At 38.9% G+C, this 27,867-nt stretch overlaps 2 protein-coding genes across 4 annotated transcripts in view; both read right to left on the reverse strand.

The window, feature by feature from the left end:
- The window catches only part of MFSD14A (major facilitator superfamily domain containing 14A), a 29,122-nt gene extending 19,311 nt beyond the window's left edge, over window positions 1-9,811 (reverse strand). For both annotated transcript variants that reach the window (XM_080915732.1, XM_080915731.1), the window contains exon 1: window positions 9,619-9,811. In XM_080915732.1, coding sequence (XP_080771858.1) covers window positions 9,619-9,702 — 84 coding nt within the window. In that variant the 5' untranslated portion in view covers window positions 9,703-9,811. The remainder of the gene's footprint in view (window positions 1-9,618) is intronic.
- Window positions 9,812-16,496: 6,685 nt separating this feature from the next.
- The window catches only part of SLC35A3 (solute carrier family 35 member A3), a 31,253-nt gene continuing 19,882 nt past the window's right edge, over window positions 16,497-27,867 (reverse strand). Inside the window, exons 5-8 of one of the 2 annotated variants that reach the window (XM_080915733.1) lie at window positions 27,084-27,255; window positions 24,447-24,565; window positions 21,666-21,799; window positions 16,497-20,153 (exon numbers count right to left, since the gene is read on the reverse strand). In XM_080915733.1, coding sequence (XP_080771859.1) covers window positions 20,063-20,153; window positions 21,666-21,799; window positions 24,447-24,565; window positions 27,084-27,255 — 516 coding nt within the window. In that variant the 3' untranslated portion in view covers window positions 16,497-20,062. The remainder of the gene's footprint in view (window positions 20,154-21,665; window positions 21,800-24,446; window positions 24,566-27,083; window positions 27,256-27,867) is intronic. The other variant, XR_013975006.1, reaches the window with a different exon arrangement.

Genomic DNA, 27,867 nt, shown 5'->3' on the forward strand with positions numbered 1-27,867 from the left:
GACAAGTGCTCTGCCACCGAGCTAGGCCTCCCATCCTTAGATGTCCTTACTGACACTTCCAAAGTCAAACAATGCCAATGAAAATGTGTGCGTTTAAGTAACTGAAATTTAAATCATATGTACTTGATAGAACACAACTTCAGAAGCACTGGTAGTACAAACAAGTCACACTGCACTAATCTGCAACTTTTGGCAGATTCTGAACAAAATACATAATCTAAGAAAACAGCTTGTTAATTTATCCACACACGCCCATTGGAAGCATAAGTTACTTCGGTGCTGTCTACCACACACCTACCAAAGATAGTACAGCTGGTGCTCTACAGCAAGGGATTCTGCAACCACCGATCCCACCAACTGCACATCAAAACTCAGGTTCATAGTGAACAGCGCAGGTTCGGCCATGGCTCCCTAGGATATATAGTATACCAACTGTTACAGAGCAGCAGCACTGCACGAGGTATTACAAGTCATCTGGAGATAAGAAAAAATACAGGAGCATGTGTCTCTAATATTTACAAATAGTATGCCATTTTTGAGCATCAGCATCTTCTGGCATGGGAGAGAAGTCTTGGAACCAGTTCTAAGGATATGAAGGGGAAAAGAAAATACACATCCTTAAGGATGTTTAACAGATGTGTGGGTCTATAAAGATCCTTTATCATGTGCAATATCATGAGGCCATTTTTTATATGAAGTAGAGAGCACTGGGGATGACTACTGTCATTAAAAGCAGAAGAAGAGTGAGAAGGTACTGCAGTGGTGGCCCTAGTATATATGAGGCTCTAGGTTCAATCCTCCACAGTAGGTGGTGGAAGGGATCTGGTGCTTTTTTCTGGGCACACTTTATTTTACAGAAAATTCAGCAACTACATTTCTAGGTAGTTTGATTCCCAACAACCATATAAAAGCTACCAAGGTCTCTAATTCCAAATTTAGGGGATCAAACACCTTTTTACAGCCTTAATGGGCAAAAAAAAAAAAAAAAAAAAAACAAACCATGATGTACAGAAACATATGCAAGTCAAACACTCACATACATCAACTTTATTGTTTCGTTTTTCCAAGATAGGGTTTTTCGGTGTAGTGCTGGCTGGCCTTGAACTCGGGAGTTCCTCCCTGCTTCTCCCTCCTGAGTGCTGCAACTAAAACTGTGTGCCACCACACCCAGCCACATTAAATTTTAAAATAGTAAGTCTCTAAAGTAGTCTGGGATGGTGTATGCTCCTAGAATTCCAAAATTTGAAAGAAAGAAAGAAAGAAAGAAACAAACAAACAAACAAAGGATCAAGAGTTTAAGTTCACCCTCACCTGCACAATGAAGTTCCTGGCCAGACTGGTCTACATAAGACCCTATCTCCAAAGAAAAACGTCAATCTTCCTAAGCTAATATACAGAACTAAACATTTTCATATATACATATATGCATTATAGGCTAGATCTGCATATAAGGGGAATGTACATTTCCCCCCCCAAGTTTGGGTTACCTTCACTTAATATATTTTCTGGGCTCTTCTATTTTTTTGAACCTAATAATTCCAGTTTTTCTTTATAGACTATTCCATTTTGCACATGTGCCACATTTTCCAGATTCATTCATTTGCACCGGTGAGCAGACATCTAGGCTGGTTCCATCTCTTTGCTGTTAGGATGTGTGTCAGTGCAATGTAGCATTAGGAAAGAGACTAAGAGGTGACACTGGGTAACTAGGAAATGAAAGGCAGACATAGTTTTTCTCTTTTTCTGTGTTCATTAGGATGTAATGGAGTTTCAGCTGGTACAAACCTGCTGCAGCAAACCTCAAGGCCTGAGTTCAGTCCCCAGGACCCACAGAAAGATGGAAGAACTAAGTCCTGAGCCTTGTCCTCTCAACTCCAGACATGCATGTGGTACACATGACGTACTCATGAACACCTGCTCACATACTCATAAATAATAGTAATAACAGTGACGATAATGTTGTCATGAATAGTCCAAGCATAAAAAGAATACTAATGGATAAGTATAAGACCTAATTTGAAGCTCACAGGCTTCAGAAGGCCACTCTGATCTTTGTAAAAACAAGTGAACTTGGGCTGGGGAGATTAGAACACTTGCTTTTTTTATTAAGAGTTCTGTGGGATGTTCTATATGGTCTTGGAAGATAATGTTAAGAACAGTGCAGAAGATGGAGGCCTGGCTTGTGAAATTTCAGAGGGAAGCTTAAAGACTCTTATCAGGGCCATTGATGCGTTTTGATTGTGAAGATCCTGTGGTTTTGGTTAGCTGGGGCTGAAGAATCAGCTGTGATTAACAAGATGCCAGAACTAAAAAAGCAAAACCTTTGTATTACTAGGACTACTGATGCTAGTCAGCTGGAGCTAAGACATTAGTGATGATTAAGAAGAGACCAGCATCACTGAGGTGAAAGCTTCTAGAAAGTGTCTTCTGGGAGCACAAGGAGGCTGTGTTCCAAAGATAGCCATGGTTGTACCTTGTGCTGTGGCTGGATTTAGTAATGTGTAAGAGTCACCCAGGTAGTACTGATTTTGAAGGAATAAAGGAGTCATGAAGAGCAGCTGAGGCTCGGCACTGTGACAAGCCATGGAAGGCCATTGGTAAAGGTGCAGCCTCAGTTGCAATTAATGCCCCAAGGATTGAAGGGGTCATGCAAAGGAGTAGAGAGGCTTGGCACCATGAAGAGAGCCTATGAGAGGCTATTGATGAAACCTAGTTGCAGCAGTGATTTGGAGATGCCAGTACCATGAGATGTCCACCAAGAACAGCAGTGGCAGGTGGAGCCTACCTTGAAGACAAGGTGTGTGTTACAAAAGGAAGAGTGATACAAGCCCTTCGAGGAGCCCAGAAGTTAGTGAGTGGATCCCAGACATTGAACAAATAGTTTGATTTTGACTGTGACTGTGCCCTGATATTTTTCCCTCTTGAAGAAAAAAAGTATTTTAGTGGAGCCCACAGTTAAGAGACTTTAAATTGAAAAACAACTTTGAATTTTAAAAGAAATTGTATATTTTAAAGGGATTGGAACTTTAATATGTAAGATTTCATAAAGACTGTGGGACTCTTAAGGTTATTTAGATCTTGGGGATGAATAATAAAGTAAAGGTTGAAGTTTAATAGTGATGTTTGTGTGTCAAGATGACAAGAGGTCAATTGTACTGGCTGGTTTTGTGTCAACTTGACACAAGCTGGATTTATCACAGAAAAAGAAGCCTCAGTTGAGGAAATGCCTCCATGAGATCCAGCTGTAAGGCATTTTCTCAACTACTGTTCTAGGGGGAGGGTCCAGCCCATTGTGGGTGGTGCCATCCCCCTACACTGCTAGATTTGGATTCTGTAAGAAAGGCAGCTGAGCAAGCCAGATGAAGCAAGCCAGTAAGTAACATCCCTCCATGACCTCTACATCAACTCCTGCTTCCTGACCTGCTTGAGTTCCAGTCCTGACTTCCTTTGGTGATGAACAGCAATGTGGAAGTATAAGCTGAATAAACACCCCCCCCCCCTTACTTCTTGGTCATGTTTTGTGCAGAAATAGAAACCCTGACTAAGACAACTATTAAACAAAGGGAAACCTCAAAAACATTTCTATTAAAATCAGAAACAAGAAAAAGGTCTACTTCCTTTACTTATTCAATATAGCACTTGAAGTCAGCTAGAGTGGTTAAGATAACAAAATACAAATAGGAAGAGAAAAACATTTCTATTTGCAGATTATATAATTCTTTACATTAGTGCTTAAAGACTAAACTCCAATAAACACTCATTAACATACCAAACTAGTAACCTTCCTATACATAAATAACAGATGCTCTAAGAAGGAAATTAGAAAAACAATCCCATTCACAACTGTCTAAAAATAAATATTTAGGGGGCCATAGAGATGACTCTGCAAGTTAAGATCACTAGCTGCCCTTGCAGAAGATCAGGTTTAAATCCTAGCACCCACATATTGGCTCACAACCATCTGGAATGCTAATCCCAGAAGATTCATGTTCTCTTCTGGTTTCCAAGGACACCAGCCACAAATGTGGTACACAGATGTACATCCAGGTAAAACACTCATATGCATAAAAACAAATGCCTTGGAGAAAACATAACTAAAGAACTAAAAGAAATCTATGATGACACTTGAAAACATTGAAGAAAGTAACGAAGTGGACACTGGGAAAAAGAATGACTTCACATGTTCACCAATTAGAAGCATACTGGATATTGACCAGCCTACAAAGGCTATCTACAGACTCAACACAATCCCCACTAAAACTCCAATGCCATTCCTCAAACTAGAAAATAAACAGTCATGGAGTTAAACAGAAATGAAAGAGGAACCCAGAAATAAGCCCACACAGTTACAGGCACCTAAATGTTGACAGATGCATAGAAACATGTACTAGAGAAAGGAGAGCTTCTTTATCCAATGGTGCTGGATTTCCAAATATGGAAGAATAAGGTGAGATCAGATCCCTAGATCTCACCTTGCACAAAAGTCAATTCAAAATGGATCAAAGAACTGAGCCATAAAACCTGAGGAGCAGGCAAGGTTTTTCTAAAAAAAGACATCAATAGCACAGGGGGGGAAATGTCATGAATTGGCAAGTGGGATTGCTTGAAATTAAGATGCTTCTGTACAGCAAGGGTGGACACCAGCTAGAGAATGGGAGAAAATTCTTGCAACATCTTACAGATTATACAAAGAATTTTTTAAAGTAAACAATAAATTAATCAACCCAATTAACAACGGAGCAAATGAAATCAAGTTGGGATCGTGTTGCTGTAAATATTAAAAAATAGAACAGGTTTATCTCTCTACCGGCCATGAGGGCTCACTCCTCAAGCCCGGTTTTAGTTCGGAGCCGCACGCACCTCTGGAGCCCGGTCCTAGCCGCCAACAAGACCCAACTCGTTCGCACAACTCCCTTCTCTTGGCGGTTTATTATCGCCTGTTCTCTGCCTCTGTCCCGGGATGTTTCTGTACCCCAAATTCCATAAACACAACTGAACAGCCCGAAAGCTTTTCATCAGGTTTATATGTTCAACTCTCAATCCACAAACCCTCTACACAACAAGATTACATCAAATAGACAAAGATACAAACTGCCCTTCATATAAGATGCTAGACCTATAAAATCCTTAATGTTCATAACTTTTTAACATCAATAAATATCTCCTGGGTCCAGCTGGTCCTTGGGAACCTCCATCCTCTCACCTTCTTCCCACCTCTCAGCCCTCTCTAATTCCCTCGCCCCACCCAGTCACTGGCTTTCCTTTATTTTACTAAATAAAATGGGAAGGTTCAGTTGGAGTAATGTGACTAGGCAGCCCTTCTTGGGGGAAGTGGGATTAACATTAAAATACAAACAGCTTCAGGACAATCTACAGGGTGGAAGATAATCAACAAACACAGGAAAAATGTCCCAAGGCACAAGAGAAATGCAAATGTAAACTGCCCAGAAATCCCATCACTTTAGCCAGTCCTTAAGAGGGGAAAACAAATGCTAGCTAGGAAGCGAAAGGCCATCCTTCCGCACTGCAGGTGGGGATATAAGGTACTCCAACACTGGATATGTACAAGGTTTCTCAAAAAGCAGATCGGCTACAAGATCTTGGTTATACACACCCAAAGGAGCTACTACTTCAGAGGAGAAGATAAAGCATACATGCATGCATGCATACATACATACATACATACATACATACAACACAATTACTTTTAGCCACAAAGAACAATTAATATGGCTAGTATTAATTAATATGGTAGTGCACACATTTAATATCAGCACTTGAGGCACAGAGGCAGGTAGATCTGGAGTTTGAAGTAAGTCTGGTCTATAGAGTCTACAGAGTTCCAAAAGGCCTCACAGAGAAACTAAACAAAGAACAACAAAGCAACTAATATAACTTACATGGAAATTGGTACAACTGGAGACTTGGTGAATTAAGTGAGTCTCAGGAAGACAACCCATGTTTTCTCTCATGTATGACTCCTTAATTTTACAGATACACAAAATCATGGATGTATTTATGACATGATTAAATTATCTAGTGGACCAAAGAAGCCTTAGGAGATGGCAAAAAAGGGGGGGGGGGAAGGCTGGAGTATGGGGACTACTGTCAAAGCACATCACACACTGAAGAAAAAAAATTGTCCTTATACAATGTAGTACTTTTCATAATGGTAAAGTTGTATGTCTAAATAAAAATAACTTCATAGTCTTACAAACAAAATAGTGATTGTTTTTACTTCTGTTAATTTGTATAAATATATTCTTAATATATATAGTATAAATATTAACTGTATCTCCCCTTTGCTTAATAAACTTATTTAAAGTATTTTTTTAAAAAACCAAAGGGAGAATAAAAAATATAGCAAGAAAATTTTGCAAACTTTAGAGTGCACTTATCTGGCTAAAAACTCCTGATAAACACTGGGGACTGTGGCTCACCCATAAAGTGCTTGCTTAGCATTTGTGGAAAATCTGGTTTTATTTCCAGCAACCTCAACAAAACTTCTCATACATACCATCATACAACTTAATCTGATTTACCTTGTTCTACAGTACTTAAAGCTGCAACAAATTAGCCTTATCCAAGCCTCACTGCATACTGAATACAATTTCAAGGGAAAATAAATTAGTAGCATACCATTAAGGTACTACTTAATGGCAGGGCGCTTGCCTTGCAAGTGTGAGGTCATTAATTCAATACATAGCACAAGTAAGTTATGACTAACCTAGTTCATTCAGAAGCATTCATTTCTTCAACTGATAACTGTAAGTCTACTCTAATTCTTGCCAAATCACTAGCAACCACTGGTTTCAACAATATTAAAATTGGTTGAACAAACTTAGAACATGAACCCTAAAAAGAAGTCTCAGATTACTCAAAGATCACCTGTCAAATACTTCAAAGTCTTTAAAGGCTGAAACTATAATATCAGTACAGTAAGTGCCACAACAGTCCACAACACACAAGAGGAAACAAAATCAAATTTTCCCGTAACAAAGGAGGTGGGTTGGAGTGGAGAGGACTGGAAAAATGCCCAGTAGTAAAGATCACCTGCTAGCAGCTGTTCCACAGGACCCTGATTTGATTTATGGGACCCATATAGTGGCTACATCAAACCTTAACTCCAGCTCCATGGGATCTGATGCCCACTCCTTGCTTCCAAAGTCCCAGCACTCATACGGTGAGACATATATGCAGGCAAAACACCCATATATGTCCAAAAAACCCATAATGTTCACAACAGTAGTCTAATTTATATGTAGAGGGGCAGAAAAGCAATGTCATCTTAAAACTAAACTCCCCCCACCGTACACGCACTATTCGTCTACGAACTAGAGGCCCAGTGGGATTCAATGATGAAAAGAGACAGTACCCATGCTCTTAACAACGGAAACTGGAGAGGTGGCTTAGCCATTGTGAGTGAGCACTTGCTACTCTTGCAGAGTACTGGTGTTTGGTTTTCAGCTCTCACATGGCAGCTCATAATAACCATGGGTAACTCAAGTTCCTTCCAGAACATGTGATTCCCCTCTTCTGAACTCCTCAGGCACCAGGCAATCACACTGAATGCATACATACATTCAGGCAAAAACGTGTGTGTGTATGTATGTGTTTATACACTTTTTTTTTTTTTTTACAATAAATAACCCTTTTTCTGTTTTTGGAGAACAGGGTTTCTCGGTGTAGCCTTAGCTGAGCTGAATTCACTCTGTAGACCAGGCTGGCCTTGAACTCACGGAGATCCACCTGCCTCTACCTCCTGATTGTTGGGATTACCACTTAGCTCATAAATAGCCTTTTTCTTTTTTAAGAGGCAGAATGAAAAGGAAAATGGGGTATAGTAAGGTGGGAAAGGACAATGTTAAGACCTCAGCCTTCAAGAGAAGTTTTCATTGATTTAGTGAATTATCATGACATCTTTACTAGTAAAAAGTAGTATCTTGTGTACAAACGCTTTGCGTATTAAAGCAAGCTACAAATTCGCTCTTTTTTATAAATAGCAAGAATAATTAAACAATCAAAACCCCTCTTTGCCAGGTACACACCTATAATCCCATCACTTGGAAAGCAGACCCATGAAGATTGTAAGTTTGAAGTCATTCTGAACTACCAGAGATCTTAAAAAAACAAACAAGCAAAAAAAAAAAAAAAAAAGAAAAGAAAAGAAAGAAAAGAAAAAACCAACAACAAAAACAAATACCTCTTCTCAAAGTCAGAATATAAAATGAATCTTCTGTAGGCTGGCACAGGCTCTAATTTGATCTCCAGTATCCCACTAAAAATATTTTACAGAGCAAACCAAACAAAAATCCAAACTACACTATAAAAGGTCTACTTCTTAATTAGTTTGATTCTTGTCTTTTGCAAAGAATATTGGTCTTAAATATCACATGGTTTTATAAAATATGCCTTGTTAAAATCTTATCCTTCTATACCTGACAACAACGACATTCTTTCCTCCCAATATAGTTACTACTAACTTGGTCAAAACAAAGAGAATTTATCAATGTATCACTTTGATCAGGTACAGTTAAAAGGATCTGGAAAACATTGAACTCTTTTTTTAATAAATGTCAAAGCTATGACAACTAATAAATCTGACAGTTAACTGAACATATTCTGAAATCGTTCCATATGTCCAAAGCTTTCTAAATGTTGGCAGTTGGACTAGGCTATGTTCTCAAATGTCAAAAGAAAGTTGTCATTTATTTCAAACTGATTTCAGCAAATCCTCTGTGGTGGCCTACTTACATATTTAGTGCTTTGCTGGCATTGATCAAGGCTCCATTAAACTACAAACAAATGGAAAGAAACAATGTCTGGAACTTCAAGGCAGAGACACATTTTACTTTTCCATTCTATTTCCGAACGTGATACCAAAGGATTCAGCAAAGATCAGAGTGTAGCTCTACAACACACAGCACGACAAAAAGTATTCGTTTGTTTTCTAATGACAGATCTTATATCGACCTCTGGAAGCCCACTGCATACTGCATAAAGTTTTCTGAGAATAACGATTGTCTAAAAGGCACATTTTTTTAGCCTCAGTCCGCCTGCCAGAGTCTTTCCCCGATCCTCACGCCAAGGCCAATTCTACAGACTGTTTTATTTTGAGGCACAAGGTGATGATTTCTCTAAAGGAGAGGATGTGAGGGCCCCAGGTAAGGTCAGGCTTCCGAGGCCGGGAGAGGAGGCGAGCCCACCCCTCGAAAGGGTGGCCCAGCAGCTCAGAGCCGCTGCTCCGGCTCCCGGCGACCGCGATGGGACAACGCACGTACCCTAGCCCAGCGGGCCGCGGTGGCGGCCACCCGCCACAGCATACGGAGCGCAAGGCTGCCCAGCCTCCCGCGCGCCGCGCTGGGCCTGGCGAGGCTGCAGAGGGGCCGACGCCTGGTCCCCGAGGCCGGGCGCACGTGGGCCGAGGCCGCAGGCTCGGGAGACGCAGCGCCGGGCCGCAGGTGCGAGCGGCTTGTAGAGGTGCCAGGCGGCGGAGGCCGCGGCAGCGCCGGCAGTGCGGGAGGGCAGGGCGCTGCCGGCCCGGTGAAGGCGGAAGCGGGGGGAATAGAGAGCTGGGCCCGCGCCGGGGCCGCCCTGCGGCGCTCAGCTAGCACTCACCGTGCCTCCGTCCTTAATGATGATCTTTTTGGCCAGCATGATACTGCGGTTCGCGGCCCGTTTCTTTTTCTTCCCCTGGGTCATTTTACCATCCTCGACTCCCGGCGCTGCAGCAGCCACTCAGGGGGCGGGCGGCCCCAGCGGCGAGTGCGGTCCCGCCACTACTGCCGGGCCGAGCCGCTCAGGGCGCACGCCGCCATCTTGAGGGCCCGGCCTGCCTCCGGCGGCGCGTCACATCGTGCGATCGGCTGAGTCGCCCGCCCCGCCCCCGTGACGCAGCCACGCCCCCGTAGTGCGGCCACGCCCCTCCAGCGCCGCATTCGCGGAGGGCTGGGAGGAGCCGCGGGGCTGGGTGGAGCCAGGTGGGTAGGCTGGCAATCTTTTTCTCTTCTAAGGTGGCAAGTGGTGGTAATAGTTACAGTTTCTCCTCACAGATGAAAGAACTCAAGTTTCAAAAAGTTTTTGCCAGATGCTCAGGCGTCCCAAGCTGTTAGCATCCGCATCAAACGCGTTCTCACCAAAACCGAAGGGAACGGGAAAGTTTTCCAGTAGCAGGTAGAGGTGTTTTAGCTGTTGATCTGATGCTCAGTTAGGTCATGCTGGCTTACGTACCCCCTAGTCACAGTTCATTCTCTACCAGTCTAAAAGAGATCTCATACTTTATAGGGTCTTAAAAATCAGTTTGACTAGAAGACTGATAGAGCAGACCCAGGTGGAATATGAAATATGAAGTATCATCAGTGTGACATTTGAGGCAGGAGCTCATGTAGACTAGGCTGGCCTCAGACTCAGAGATCTCCCCGGCGACCTTCTCATATTGTAATCAAAGTCATGTGCCATTATGCTTCGGAAAGGCTTCATTTTGTTAACTGTTAAAAACCTTTTTCTTAAATATACCTTCAGTGCTAGGCTGTTCGATGAAGGGAAACTGGAGACAACCCAAAATGTGGAAACAGTGAACCTGAATGTGTGGTGGTTCTAAGTAAGATACAGTTCACAAACTCAATAATATCCCTCCCTGGGAAAAGTGGACTGGGCTCCCTCTCCTGGCTTGTGGTCTGGTTAGTGATGCCCTTGTTTAACAGGCAAAGCAGAAGTGACAGCACTGACCTCAGAGGAACGGTCATAAAAGGCACTGCATGTTTTGCCAAGGCTTTTCATTCACTCCAGCCAGGGGATGTCAATTATTATGCCATAATACTAGAGAAACCATGGACAGGTGCCTCTGTTGAGCTGAGACCTCCTACAAAGCTTCTTGGATTATCTTGGAAACTGATCCTCTATGACTGGTCAAGCCTTGAGCTGACTGCTGACTGCAGACTGCAGACTTTGAGACCTTAAGCTAGGAATACCCAGCTTAGCCACATTACTAGGATGGGGCTGTACTTGGTTCTTTTGCAGGGCTCGTCTTGTAAGCAAAATCAGTGAACCAAGCATGGAAGTGGATGCCTACCTAGATCCTGGCATAAAGGAGAATCAGAAATTCAAGGACGAGTCTGAGAGCAGCCTGGGTGGGATGAGACCCTGTCTTAAAATGGGCGGGGGCAGATTTGTTGCATGGCATAAGTAACTATTAGACAAGGTAAGGGAGACAGTATGGGGCACACATGAATGTGAGAGTTAGTGTAGCTTTTCTATAAATTTCAAACTTCAAAATAAAATGTTAAAAATAAACCTGGTTGGATGTTCTGTTCCTTCTATTTCCATGCTGACAAGAAATGGAAAATAAACCAATTTTCATAGATGGAAAAAGCATCTTGGGTGGTAAATTTTTTCATCATACTTACTTTAAAAAATAAAATTCTCATATAGAAACTTCCTTGAAGTCCAACTTGAAGCTGTTGAGAGTGGGAGCGACTTCATAACTAAATCCCAAGAACTCATTTTAAATGGGTGTAGAGGATTAAGAAGGCTGTTTTAAGGCAGGTGTGGTGGTATACACCTATGGTCCTGGCATTTGTGATAGAGACAAAGTGACCAGGAGTTCAAGGCCAGCCTCTAAAGCAAGATCAAGGTTAGTCATGGGCTACATGAGCCAGACTAGAAAAGATATATTTATCATATGGTTACTCCAACTTTTTATGACCTCCCATAGTTCAGCTATATCAAAGTTACTTTTAAAATACGGTTATTGTAAGATATTCAAGCTATTTGAATACCTACAATAGTGCTCTCCAGGTTTTTTTTTTTTTTTGGCCAAGGTTAAAAAAAAAAAAGGATCTGACAAGGTAGAACAAGGATGACAGTGTCACTGAATTTAGGCTGTGAACAATTAGGTGAGAGCCAAAGCTCACCAAAGTATTTAAACACGTTAGCAAAATGAGCCCCAAAGCAAAGTAGTCGTAGAGGTGATCACTAAGAATACACAGACCTCAGAAAAGGCCTTTCAGAATAGAACACGATCGTGTAGGAAAGCAGCACTGTAAATACAGTGACACATATGTTCGCCTTTCAGAAAGAAACAGACCTACAACCTGGTGGAAATTACTCCCCACAGATGTCTCGGCAGTGAAGTAGGACAAAGGAACTGAGCAAACTTCTCTGTGAACTGTAATTTTTCACTCAGTTTTTTGTTACACTAATAATCATGCAGAGAAGACCTGATTTTTTTTTTCCTTAGACAGGATCACACCATGTAAGACTGGCTGGCCTGGAACTCACCAAGGTCATCCTGCCTCTGCCTCCTAAATCCTAGGATCAAAAGGGCATGGCACACAAGGGGAAGGGGGGAAGGACTCTGTGTGTGTGTGTGATAGTGAGTAAGATATAAAGTGAATACATAAAAATAAAAAATTAAATTTAAAAAAGTGTATGCTGTGATGCCTGGCCTTACTTTTAAGTACATGCTTTTAAGCACATTAACTGTTAAATAGATGCTTTGGACGTACATCTTTAGTGGACAGGCTACATTCTAATAATAAACAAAAATGTAAATAAACTTTTAATTTTATAAAGTATGACATTAGAATATTAGCATTGTTGCATTTAAATTCATAATAAAACACAAGTATATTAATATTAGGAGTCAAACTGTTTCAAATATTAGGAGTCAGACTGTAGGAAGATAGATTATAAAAACCATGGCATCAAACTTTAAGGCCTGCAATCCCAGAGGCTGGGTCTGGAGCTCCAGAGCAATGGGCTAGCAGAAGCTACAGTGTATGTTTTCTAAAAATGAAAGCAAGCAGACACACCTCACAAATTGAATCAAAATAATTATCCCATGCATGGTCTTAAAAACATGAATTTTAAGAGGCTGGAGAAATCGCCTAGTGGTTTAAAAAAAAAAAAACAAAAAAACAAAAAACTGGCTGCTCTTTCTGAGGTGCCAAGTTCAACTTCTAGCAACCACATGGTGGTTCACAACCATCTGTAATGGGATTTGAGTCCCTCTTCTGGTGTGTGTAAAAACAGAGCAACCATATACAGAAGATAACTTTTTAAAAAATGGAACACAGCTAAACCTATGATCTTTGATCCCACAACTCAGAAGCAGAGGCAGGTGAAGCTCTGAGAGTTCCAGGACAATCTGGTCTACTGGTGATTTTCAAGATGGCCAGGGGTACATAGAGAAACCCTGAAAAAAATTAAAATATCCTTGCCTAAGCCATTAGCCTAGGGTAACAGCCTATGACCTCACTTCCAGCGAAAAGAAGAGTAAACGGAATGAGTCCAAGGGCATGCACACTAAAGGGTATGAGAGGCTTCGAGTCTTCAGAAGTCTTGTCCTAGGAAGAGCAATGCAACCCGGGGAAGAGTATTTTAGACCAAAGAGAAAACACAAACTCCAACTGTATCCTCACACAAACCCGAACTCCAGTAAAAGTCATTTTAAAGACAACTGGAAATATTTCACTATGAACTTGATTAAAATCTGAATTGAGGGCTTGGAGAGATGGCCCAGAGGTTAAGAGCACTAACTGCTCTTCCAGAGGTTCTGAGTTCAATTCCCAGCAACCACATGGTGGCTCACAACCTTCTGTAATGGGATCTGTTGCCCTGTTCTGATGTGTCTGAAGACAGCAACAATGTACTCATATATAATAAATAAATAAATCCTTAAAATCTGAATTGAGTTTTCTTAAGTGTGACAATGGAACTGAGGCCAATAAAGAAAATGTTTTAGGGGCATACAAGCTGAAACATTTAGTGGTCAAGTGCCCTGACAGAGGTAAAGCTCTAACATTTGGGTGGTATGTTAATCTCCCAGATTTTATGTAGTGCATGTTTCAAAATGAAAAGCTAAGTAAAATTTATTTTAAAAATGGCTCTAGAGAGATGGCTCAGTGGTTAAGAGCACTTTTCTATTCTTGAGAAGACTGAAGTTAGGCTCCTAGCAGCCATATCTGGCAGCTATAGCCACAAGTAACTCTACTTCATGGTATCAGACACTTTCTTCTGGCCTCTACCCACACTCATATATTTACCCATACACAGACATGCAATAATATGCAGAATTAAAACACCTTAACTGTTTTTACTGGGGGACAGGTGAGATGTCTCAGGTGGTAAAGGTGCTTGTTTCCAAGGCTGATGATCTGAGTTTGATCCCTGAAACCAAATTTACACCCACAGATTGTTTTCTGATATCTACATGGCCATCACAGCACCTCCCCTGCCACACACACTCACTGAATTGTTTTTCTAATGTACATGAGTACACTGTAGCTGTCTTCAGACACTCCAGAAGAGGGCATCATATTCCATTACAGATGGTTGTGAGCCACCATGTGGTTGCTGGGAATTGAACTCAGGGTATCTGAAAGAACAGTCAGAGCTCTTAACCACTGAGCCATCTTTCCAGCCCCTAAATGTTTTTAAATGTAGTTTAAGGGGGCTGGGAAGGGGTCAGTGGTTAAAAACAGTAGACGTTCTTCCAAAGGACTGGAGTTCAATCCCAAGAACCCACATTACGGCTTACAACTACCTGTAACTTCAGTACTACAGGGCCAAATACCTTCTTTTGATCTCCTTGGGCACCAGTTATAAAAGGACTGAACAGATCTACATAGCAAAATACCCATGCAATAGAAATGTAATTTTAAAAATTATTTTAAATGTTCTACCAGGTGGTATGGGGAAAGCCCAGTGCCCAGGAGGCTACAGGAATAGTAAATGTTTGAAGTCAGCCTTAGCTACATAACAAGCTTTAAGACAACAGCCCAGGCTAAGACACTGTTTCAAAACTAAAATCAACAACAGGAGTTCTTTAACAATATCATCTTTGTGAGTTCAGATACAGCCCACGGAATTTTCACAGCTATACCACTGGCCACAGTCCATCACAGCATGATTAAACCAAAATATATAATACAAAATCAAAGTTAACTGATAAGGAAAATGGAGAGAACATAAAATAAAGGGAAAACAAAGTTCTCAGAATATAATTAGAAGGCAAAAAAGGAAAGAGAAAAAGAAAAAGGCAAAAGAAGAGAAAGGAAGGAGGGAGGAAGATGAGACAGGGTTCTGCTGTGAAATGCAGGCTCACCCTCAGACTTGCCTGTAGTCCACACTGGCCTCAAGTAACCCCATTGCCTCAGCTCCAGGAGCACTTGGATTCCGAGGCTGTACCAGCTCATCTAGCTTGTGATGTGCTCCTAGCAAAAGAGGACTTTCCAAAAGAAAGGCTTCTCATTATTTTTTGGAAACAGGTTCTCACTATGTAGCCCTGATTATACTGTAACTCCCACTGTAGACCAGCATGATCTCAAACTCAAAACATCTGCCTGAACCTCCCAAGTGCCAAGATTAAAGGTATGTACCACCACGCCTGGAAAACTTTTATTTTTAATTATTCCTTTATCATGTGTTAGTTTAATTTGAGATAGGATCTCATTATACAGATTTAGCCAGCCTCAAACTCACAGAGATCTACCTGCCTCTGCCTTCCAAGTCCTGGGAATAAAGGCATACCACACCTGGCTTTTATTATTTTAATTTATGTGTCTGCATGTGGGTATGTGCACATAAATATAAGCACTGCTAGAGAACAGAGGCCTTATATCCCCTGGAGCTGGAATTACAGATGATTGTAAACTGTCTACTGAGGTTGCTGGGAATAAAATGTGGGTTCTCTAAGAGAACAATGCATGATACAAACCACTGAGCTACTTCTCTAGTCTCAAAAGAAGTATGCTAACACAGAAAATAACTGTGAAATTTTTCACTTAGTGCTTTTCATGAGAACTTGACAAAAAAAACCAAATATGACCAAACAACTTTGTTTTTAAAATGCTGAGATTTTAACCTTCCTGGACTCTTAGATGGGAGTAGACATGAGGATACACGTACGTGCTGCTCCGTCACGTTGGCCTGGTAGTGCATGGGTTACAGAAGCAATCCTACTCAGGCAGTGAAGGAAAGATTCTGAGTAACTACTGAACCTGCCAGCAGCAAAGAAGTATTTTATTTCAAACAAAATACTTTTGGGCTGTGATCACTATGTAATCAGAGAAATTCTAACCACTTGAAATAAAAGCTAGTTTCTGGCTAAAACAAAGAAAAGAAAGCAAAATTACTTGCGATAAAAAAGTTTCCAGGAGATGAAGATAAGCAATTCATTCCTGAAATATAAAAATAAAAAACCAATCCCCAGATTAAATAAGGCACAGGTATAAAGGGAAAGTGGGAATATAGAAAAATATATGTAGTTATTTATGAAAATAATCGATTCCCTTTATCTATTAAAAATATACAATAATGGTACCAAAAATGACATAAGAAATTTATCATCTAAAAATCCACATAATAAAAAACAGTTCATACATTCCTTTGAATTATGTATCCATAAAAATTTATACATACAAATTGCATTTCCAAACCTCAAAAAAATAACTTTATGTAAATGAAATACAGACATATATCAATTTAGGGTCAAAATCATTTAAAAATACTGTTTTAAATCACAATAAATCATGTCTTACAAGAAACAACAAACGAACAATTATATCCAACTATTAAAGTCTCAAGCCTGAATCATGGTGCAGGTATCACAACTCACTTAAGCAAGTGCTATTCATAGATGCTTTGATAGGATACTTAGTATCAAGTTGTTAGACAATGGATATAAAGGAAAAATACTGATACAACCAAAAGAATTATAGTTATTCTTGGAAAAAAAAAAAAAAACTCACTTTCAAGTATGTGTCTGAAGTTGTGAATTACATAATATTCTCCATAAAAGTCAGGTATTTATTTGGTAAAGCAAGGCACATAGGACCAGATTGTGATAAAGGTGCATTTTCTTTGGCCCTATAACTTCTTTAAATATATTGGAGATCCTTGAGATGACTTTCAATATAACATAATTACTTTTTATAAATCCCATGTAAAGATATAATAATCAAATATTCGATAGTATGTTTAAATAGAATGAGTGGCACTAAAGCCTTTCTTTAAAAACTAAATCAAAACTCAAATGGGGTGGTGGTGCTCACCTTTAATCCCAGCACTCTGGAGGCAGAGGCAGGCAGATATCTCTGAGTTCCAGGCCAGTCTGGTGTACACAGTAAGCTCCAGAGCAGCCAGGGTGGTATAGTTTAAGATGCTGCCTCAAAAAAAGACAACAAAACAATGACATTTGAATCTGTTGAATGACAGTCTAATGACATTTTTAAAGTCTAGTACCTTGATTTGTAAGAATAGTATTCTCTTTTAGGGTTCAGAGCAGAATGTTGATTAATTTCCTTTTGCAATTTCTTAATAAACTCTGGCTTAAATATCAAACTGCTTTTCTTCATATGAAATTCTGTGTCATTCCATAGAAATTGATGTAAACATTTCAGTTCTGAATCTTTAAACTCTATGTTCTGTCATAAAGGTAACTTACAACTTGAAAAGCATTCAGTAAAGAGCTGCTGCTGCTGCACTGAGGGGCTGCCTGTGTCGTCAGGCTTTCTCCCAGTGTGCTGTGCCTAATTTTAAAACAGCTCTCAGCAGGCACTCTTCCCCATGAAATCACACGTTCTTTAAGAGAAAGTAGCTAAGAAATAACAAGTACACCTTTAAGAGCATAAAATTTAAATAATCAATTAGTTATTATAAAAGCATGACACAATCATATCTTTGAATGTCATCAAAACACAAACCACATTACACAAAATTTCAGCATCAATATATATGAGACAGTCTAGGTTACAAGCCCATTTCCCCCCCCAAATGTTATTATTTCTTATAAATTTTTAGACTATACATTCAGCCCAATTACTTTTTAACTGACTAGAAAAGAAAAATATAAATGATGCATAAAAGATTTTCAGACAACTAAAATGTATTATAACTATGACAACCTTACTATTCAGTTGCTTCGGTGCATATATTTCTGTAGGGTTAAGACAGGGTAGGCTAGATCTAAGTAGCCATTAATTTTGAATCCACACTTGCCCACACAATGCTTTAATGTGAGCAGGACATGAATCTGTCCTCTTGAATTTTGTATATTTGCAAGATCCGGGCTGCACTTAGTCATAAGTCCTAGGATATAAGTTTGAATGCTGTGGTGGCCTCACACCATGCTCAAAATAGAGTTATTCAATCTCTAAAACCGTAAACCCGACATTCAGAAAGCCTGCTATCACTTTATCCTCACTGGTGCAATGACATTAAATATCCTATCATTTTAAGCACTTCGAAACTCTGAATGGAATTGGTTAGCCATGTTCACTGTTGAAAGTACATCTGTTCTGGCAAGATCAAACAGCCAATCCAAGGGAACCTTGCAGTTCTTAATAATAGTGTTTTTTGAGTCAAACTCCATCTAACAAAATCTACTAGAACTACATAAAAAATAGTTACCTCTTTATAGGTTTGTATCTACTAAAACAAAGTTTTAAAATATATATATAATATAAATGAAAGAATAAAATAGATCTTATATTCAATAGGTGATTCTGCATATGGTCAATAATTAAATAACTTATATTCCAAATATAGAATGAATTTTTGTCTCCCAGTCTATTTTACTATTTCTAATATATTCTCTTTCCTTTGACCCTATTATTAAATAACTTATAATTTGTATCCTTATACGCCAGTGTTAAAAAGAAAATCTACTATTTTAAAGCAAATGGTTGCTCCTTCCCAGAAGCACTCATGGGAACACTAGATAGGAAACCGGAAGGAAGTCACATGATCAGAGTATTTCTGGGGAGAGTGGGCTTTAAGACATAAAAACTTCTAAATAGCTTTAGAACTTAAATATAATGCAACTCACTTAAAACAATGTAGTGAGGTGGGCAGAGTGGCCCACACCTTTAATCCCACCACTGGCAGGCAGAAGCTGTCAGATATTTGTGAGTCCAAAGCCAGTCTGGTCTACATAATGAAAATCTGCCTTAAGAAAAACAAAAACAAAAACAAAAGCAAGTAACAATATGTTTTAAGAAAAAGAAAAAAGAAAGTAACACTACAGCAGTAGGGAATGTCTGCAAGAAAATCAGTTTGATCCATTGATAGAACTAATACCATTTTGATTGCTGTTTCTGTCAACATTTACAGATTAAAAGAAATTCCTCCTGCAGATTAACAAGAAAATTCTCTATTTCAAAACTACATACAATATATGTTTCATAGTTTATATTTCTCCACATGGAGACTGAACAGTAATCATTTTATTTTCAATTATTAAATGAGTACTTAATCCCTTTAAATTCATTTAAAAGTTTTAATGACAACACACACAAATTCAATTTAAGGTAATGATGAGACTAACGAGAAAAGAATCACAGCTGGGAAATGATGGGTGAACTTCATTAGTGCCAGTCACTGGCTGCTCTAGTATAGAAAGAACCAGACTGCATTCAGCTGAAAGCAGTAAATGGTGAAAAGACACAGAGAGAGATTCTGTCTACACTAAATTTAAATAGGATTCAAACTCAGATTACTACTTCATCAAGTCTTATGGAATTAAACAAATAAAATTTAGCAATCCTTTTCTTAGTAATCTTCTGTATAAATATAAAGATCCCAGATACATGAAAATGGTTTGAAATTATAATTGTTCACAGCTTTATAGGCAATTATAAATTTCCATCTAAATAGTTCATGTAACTTGATGTATCTGCACAGAAAGAGTAAGGTTAAGAACATGTGATAAGTGTAGGCAGGTCTACCTTGCAAACCTTGGTATTTATTTGCATTTGTGTGCTCTTGCAAAGGCTGCACTGGACAGTTCTGCAGCAAGTAAAAGGCTTAAGTCATTACGAGCTCAGACTTAAGGCCTCCCAGTATCCCCTCTAACCCTACATCCTGGACACACTTCCAAGCTTGGGTGGCAGACGATGTACATATTTCATTCTGACGGCTACACACTTTCAAACCATGTGAACAGAATAATCAGATTTGGCATGATGATTTCTTCATAGAATCTGCAGAAGTCCTCTGTGCAAGATTAATGTTGAGCTTCCTAGGGCACCATTGTGAAAATCCCGTTAAGGATGGGACATGACTATGCTTTAGTGGGGTTTCCTGCAGGTTTGGGATCATAACCGTACAAGAAAGTAGCTGCTATTACAAGGATGGCTCCGAGGAAAAAGACACTAAACAGGATGAAGAAAAAGAAAAGGAAAAAGTCAGATTAAAAGCAAATTAAGTTCTTCTTCTTCTTTTTTTTTTTTTTTTTTTTTGGCAAATTAAGTTCCGTACTGTATTGTATCTGTGCTATACCTGTATCTGTACTATGAAACAATTGTAATTTGGGAAAGAAATATTCCAAAAACATAGTATACATGTTGAGTACTTCCTATGATCCAGGTGCTCAGCTAAGTAAACTTATTTTCTTCTTGAATGACTTGAAGTAGTACAAGGATTAGCTGCATTCTGTACCTTCAGGAAAGGCTTTACAGGGCTTTAAAAACTTGCCCCAAAGCCCAAATAGGTAGGAGGTAGGATGCAGTGTAGACCCTGGCTTTGAGCCTACACTCCATGGTGCAGTACCTCACCTACATGCACATTCTGAATTCATTCCACAAAAGGTCCGAAATATTAAAAACTTAAAATGTAAAAGGAAAAGTTCATTATTTTATGCTAAACTTAGGTGAATTTAGTTTAAAATTCAAAGTAATAATAAAACTCATGACCAGGGTTTACAAGGATGTTTAAGAGAGGAGATGATATCACACGGTGTCCTCTTGATTCTACGTATGTAGAAATACAATATGCTTCATAGAAACTGGACATTTAAACCAGACTATCAGTTGTAACTTGTTAGGTACAGTTTTAATGCAGCTAGAGCCATAGATTAGTTTTGGCTTTAAGATTTCTACTAATGCTTCAAAGTTATTACCTTCAACTTAACAACAAAAAATCTAAAAGGACAGGAATTACTGGTCTTTTCCTTCCTGTGACAAGAGGCTTTGATTTGCTTTGCCTCATTTGTTACACAGGTTCACTATGTAGCCCAAGCTGGCTTCAAACGTGTACAGCTCCGCCTGACCTTGATGAATAAGGCATGTGCCAGTATGCTCCATCCAACACCACCTGTCACTTTCCCCTCCACCATTCTATAAATTCGGCCCTTTGACTTCATGTACTTTCTCTCACGGTGCTATCATGGTACATCTAAGTTCCTCAGCTACAATTCTATCAACAAGTTTATTGATAATAACTCAGGTCTACTGTCTGTCCTCCCCTAGAGTGAGTTACTCTAATGCTTAACACACTGTGAACAGTACACTACTTGCATATTTGTTACCCTGCTCAGCTATGTACTCTTCATTATAAACAGAAAACCTATGGTACTATGATTATTCCATTGAGCACTCTCTTTCATGAGCTGTATATATGCTGCCACCCACACGCTGACCATGTTATAATTTATCTTGTGTCTGGTTTTCTAGTTACTATAACCTTCTTGAACACACTTGTCTCATTCATAGGTTTCTTTTTTTCCAGAATCCAGCAGTGAGTGTGGGCACAGAGTGACCACTTATGAACCTTTGGAAAGTAAATAAGCAAATCTAAATGGAATCATGGTAATGTTAACAAAATAAGACATGCAAGAAACAGTTACAATGGAAAGAAAAAAAGATAAATAGAAAGAAGTATTTTACCTGGTTGGCACAAAATCTTGCAACCAAAAATAAGATATGATTGTTGACAATATTATGGATAAGGAGGTCGCGAATCCTTTTAAAATGTTATCTGCATACTTAATGACAGCAGCTATTACAAGGCCTCCAAGTGCCTGTCAAAGTTTTAAAAGAGTATTTTTTTTAATGAACATAAAACTGCTTTTCAAAACAATTTCATTTCTCAGGGAAGATTTAAGGCTTCTGTTATACAAATACAGTTATATCCCAGCAAATAATTCATGTGAACATTAATAACAACAGACTTCCAGTTTTGTTTCATAGCTCTCAATGTAACCATTAAAGCAATCTAAAGTTTGCTGTAGTCGAATCTGATTGAATTACAAATGATCTATTTTCATCAGATTCATAATTAAACAGCCCTTGCTTGGACAGCTGAAGAAACAAATACATATGAGGTTTAAGTTTGAAGAAAAATACCTTTTAAATTCCTTTTCCAACTGTCTTCTCATTTAGCCTTATTCTTCAATTTCCCCCTACATTCTAAGCTGCCTTGTATGGCTGTCGGGATATACTGTTTGGTTTTGTTTGGGAGTGATTGTTTTACAGTGCTAGAGATTAAACTCCAAACCTATCACACCATAGCTAAGTTCTCTGACCTGTCCCCAGAGCATATAAAGAACCTTTTACCCAATCATCCTCAAAATCTAGATTGTGGCTACTTACAAATAGGAGATGGGGGAAGCTGGAGAGATGGCTCAGTGGGTTAAGGGTGCTTGCTGCTCTTGCAGAAGACCTTGTTTAGTTCCCAGCACCCATGTTAGGCAGTTCACAACCAAGTGTAACTCCAGCTCTAGGGATTCTGATGGTTCTGATCTCTTTGGGAATTGCATGTTCATGTATACACTCAGGTACACACACATATGCATACAATTAAATAAGTAAAAACCCAACCAAACAACCAAACAAACAAAATCCTTAATGAGTGATGGGTAGCTCAGTCATAAATTACTTGTTTAGCAGGTATGAGGGCACTGGGTTCAATCCAGACAAGGCACACGCGCGTGCACACGCACGCACACACACACGCACGCACACACACACACACACACACACACACACACACAAGACTTTACTTTTTTGATGCACAGATGGAATATCTACGCCTGCCACATTGGATGGGTCAGTCATATAATGCAGGTAGATTTTAAACTGTATTAATATTATTTCCAGGCTATGTGTATGTTCATATATAAAGCAAAATTTTGTTTAGACTTGAGTCACAGTCACAAGATATCTCATTATGCATATGCAAATACTCTAAAATCTCACACCCCTAATTATCTCATACTGATGAAAAACACTCTGTATGACCTGGCTTTGTTTTCTACCAGCCCCTATACATCTGCTTCCAAACCAAACCAAGGGTACCCACTCTTAACTGCCTTCTATAATGATGGAAGTTTAATTTATACAAAGTCATGAATTATCCCATTGGACTTACTATGAATTATGTTTGAATCAATATTTCAGGTAGATACTGTTATTTATCTGTTTTTTCCCTGATTGATTCTTCATAGTAGTTATACCAACTTAAAAAGAAACGTTGCTTAGTAGCACAGCCTTTAGTTCTAGCAGGCATTAGGCAGGCCAGCTACCTCAGAGACTTTGAGTTCCAGCAAGAGCTACGTACAAAGATCCTTTCTAAAACAAAACAGTTTTTAGCCCTCTTTAAAGAACAGCTTTCCTGTACCTGGGTAAGATATATCATCTATAAATTCTCTGTGTATACCATACCTCCACTTTAAATTCAAACTTCCCCTTTGTGTCTTCACCTCCTTTTATAAAAATGGGAGCACCCTTCAGACTTTAAAAGCACCTCTATCCTTTGACAATTCTCTACTTTCCAGGCCCTTGAGCCTTATGACTTCAAATAATTCTAGCAAAGTATGCTTTAAGGAAAATGACTTATCTTTGTATTATCCAGAATATCAAGATGTATTTCTGGAGATGAAATTAGTCATCTCTTGTACAATTAAAACCACATTCACCCTGAAGAAATTTGACAGAAACATTCTAATATGTGTATATAAAATAAAGTTTAAAAACTTGCATAATTGGGCTGGAGACATAGCTTAGCAGCTAAGAGCCCTGACTATGCTTCCAGAGGTCCTGAGTTCAATTCCCAGCTACCACATGGTGGCTCACAACCATCTGTAATGGAATCTGATGCCCTCTTCTGGTTTGTCTGAAGACAGAGACAGTGTACTCATATGCATAAAATGAATAAATAAAATTTGTTTTAAAAGCTTGCATAATTATCTCAAGAGGCTTCTTCCATCTTTAAAGGGCTGGACACAGATTTTCTATGTAATGCTAACTGCAGCAGGAAAAAAAATCAAAAATTTTTTCTTCGTTTTAACTATTAAATATTATTTTTTGAGACACGGTCTCTATATAGCCTCTGGATGTCCTACAGCAGGTACCCTCAGACTCACAGAAATCCTCCTGCCTCTGTCTCCAGAGTGCTGGGATTAAAGGTGTGTGCCACCACAGCCCAGCTTCACTATTTAATTCTTTTTAAAAAATTACTATTATTAATTAATCTATTTATTTACTATTTATTTGTATATGAGTATTTTGCCTGCATGTATGCCTATACCTCTATCTATCTATCTATCTATCTATCTATCTATCTATCTATCTAATAGGTCTGTACCCGTTAAATACCAACACACCAGTATCCATTTTAATTCTCTGTATCGAAGCAATATTCAGTAGTATTGAATAAAAAATATTTACCTGCAGAACAACAACTATCCATGTCAGTTGATTATATCCCTGAAAAAATCCATTTTTTGATACCAATTCTCCATCATAAATATACACACCCATTAATCCAAATATACTCCCAAAGAAACCTAAAAGAAAGTAAATTCTAGGTCATATGGCAGTTTTTCTGAAGAGATACTTTCTTGCTGACAATCCTGTTTCCTTCCCTGCCCCTACCCCCAGCCTGCTTTGCACTGGAGGACAGCCTGGGACTCAGCATGTAGCACAAACTTAACTGGAGCTCTTGTTTCTCTTGCCTTGGTCTCCCGTACTGGGACTGCAGGCCTGCACCATGCTGCACAACCAATTTCTTTTTGATGAGTACCTTAAAAAATATTTCACTTATGTTGGGTGGTGGTGGTTCACACCTTTAATCCCAGCACTAGGGAGGCAGAGGCAAATGGATTCCTGAGTTTGAAGCCAACCTGGTCTACTGAGTCCCAGGACAGCCAGGACTACCTAGAGAAACCCTGCCTCAGGAAAAAAATAAATCACTTGATTTATATATAAACAACAAATTTTACATAATACTATATGATGACTACAAAAATAAGCAGATAGGCATGAAAATATTTTTTAAATAATTTACCAACCATTAAACACTATAATAATATTGAAAGAACTCTCAGCTCCTGCACCATGCCTGCCTGGATGCTGCCATGTTCCCACCTTGATGATAATGAACTGAACCTCTGAACCTGTAAGCCAGCCCTCATTAAATGTTATCCTTTATAAGACTTGCCTTGGTCATGGTGTCTATTTACAGCAGTAAAACCCTCACTAAGACAGGAGTGAACATGTGCATGAAAATATATTTGATAGTAAGACTGTAAAATCCAATGTGAAATGCCACAGCTTCTGGTCCAAATGCCTATTCTAATTTTATTTGAGCTCAGAGTTATATAATCTATGGCTAACAACTTATGTGTGATGTTCTTTCTTTGTAAGTTTTTTTAAATTAATAAACCTTATTTTTAAGAGTTTTTCAAAAAAAGATTTGTTTATTATATATAAGAACACTGTAGCTGTCTTCAGACACACCAGAAGAAGGCATCAGATCTCATTTCAGATGGTTGTGAGCCACCATGTGGTTACTGGGATTTTGAACTAGGGATGTTTGGAAGCAGTCAGTGCTCTTAAAAACTGAGCCATCTCTCCAGCCCAAGATTTTTTTTTTAAGTACAATATTTGATAACCAAAACTTGAGGCTAAAAAGTGGTCAAAGTCATCATCAGATTCTGTATTTACTACTCAAGTCTCACTGTTAGAGGAATTAGCTTAGTGAACTTCATTGCTGAATTCCACGTGTCAATACAGCCTCCAGACCTGGAACACTGTTGGCCTGTGGAAACCTACAGGGGCTACATCCTATGGCACACATTATGAATGCAGTCAAAGAGGGTATGTGTGATGGTTTTAAATAAAGCCATAGCTAGGTAGAGTGTGAGGATCATGTAAAGTTCATTTGTACAAACTCTAACAATTTAATGTGTTTCATTTTAGTATGAAACTAACCCTGGATTAACCCTGGATGTGGCTTTTAAAATTGCCCAAAGGCACACATTTTTAAATGTAACTTAAAAACTAAAATTCAACAATTACTAAAATACATATTTAATACATGTTGGAGCTAGACAATCCTCCAGACACCAAGTGTTCAAGAATTGTTTTCTCTCTCTCTTCACCACTATGAGGATGGGTTTAGGGGAAGCCATTGGTCACTTGGAAGTCCTGTGATCAAGACTATGGGTTCCTAGTCTCTTGTCTATTTCTATTTATTATGCTACTATAAATAGCTTCCTCTGTCTTGCATATTCTGGTATTATGTCCTGCCCTGCCACAGGCCCAAAATCAATGGAACATATGTTTGAAGCCCCAAAATGTTAAGACAAAGCGAACTTTATCTCTTTGTAAGCTGATTTATCTTGTGTTTGTCACAGTGACAGAGGCTGTCTAACAGCATACAACAATATATATGAATTATGTCAGTATATGTAGACAGACCTTTCACATTCTAATGGTGAACAGATATTCCACTGACTAATAATATTAGATATCATTATAAGCCTTGTTCCAAATGCTTTACAGACACTACCATACTACTAGCCTCTTGGGTTGACTCTTGTATGCTTATTTTTATTGATGAGAAAACTTCTTCTCAAGTCCACACAATGAAATAGACTCAATAGTTGAGTCTAGGCATTTTGCTCAATCTTCTTTTACTTTACTTTCTCTCTCTATCTTCTAAAGTACATCCTAATTATACTACCTAATCAAAATAGTGATTCATTCAGTCAGTCTTATTTTCTGTTTTGTTTTGTTTTCTTGGTTGTTTTAGACACTTGTAACCAATGCTAAAATTTTCTTCCCCTCTAAGCTATTTCTCACAAGTTAGGAAAGAGTATACTAAAAAGACATAACATTACACTGAAACAAAACAGCATGTTATGACTGTAAAAGAGTTGAAAATTGCTTCATTTCTAGCGTCTTACATTTTAGGAGTAAAATATGTAAATTAGTTGTAGCATCTTCACAAAAGAAGAGGCAATATGGATAAACATAACTGCTATAGTTATTTAGAAATATATAAAAGACTTTTAAACTTACCAAGTTGAATGTTTCTTATCCATACTGATTGTTTTGTTTCTTTTAAGATTTTCTCAAAATAAACTCCAGCAAAGCCACTTGAAAAACAGGCTGTAAGAACTGCCATGAGGCCTACAAACTGTGAGCCAGTTGAAAGGTCTTTGGAATTCAGCTCTTGAGAATCTGAAGGCCACTGAATAAAAACAAAACCAACACTCAAGAGGACAGTGAGATGGCTCAGTGGGCAGGGACACCTGCAACCAACATTGACAACCAGAGTCTGATCCTTGGGACCACATGGTGGATGGAGGGAACTGACTCTCACAAACTGTCCTCTGACTTCCAAAATGTGGTTCTGCCTCAGCAAAAGTACATACACATGGGAGAAGATAAGCTACCTCAAGCATAATAGAAAGAAAAGCTGGTGGGAAGGGAATCGCAAACACTGTAAGGAAAATACAGTTCATCAAAACATGAAAGACTGAAGTTACTGTGCCAGCATAGTACCCATATGATTTGGATGTTACTGACCATGGAGTAACAATTTAACCATTGTTAAATATTCCTTCACATATATGAATCCCTCTTCTAATGTTCTGAGACTTACTAAGCCACTTCTAATGAAGCCATACATTTTAAACTATGTATATCCGTATACAGTGGCTTTCATTATGACACGTTCATACATGTGTCTCATGTACTCTGATCATACCCTCTCTGTCATTACCCCCACTGTCTTCATTCCCACTATTCTGTTTCTTTTTCAAACCAGCCCCTTTCTATTTTCTTATCTTTTATTTTTGAA

This window comes from Micromys minutus, assembly GCF_963924665.1.
Source record: "Micromys minutus genome assembly, chromosome: 4".
Classification (NCBI taxonomy): domain Eukaryota; kingdom Metazoa; phylum Chordata; class Mammalia; order Rodentia; family Muridae; genus Micromys; species Micromys minutus.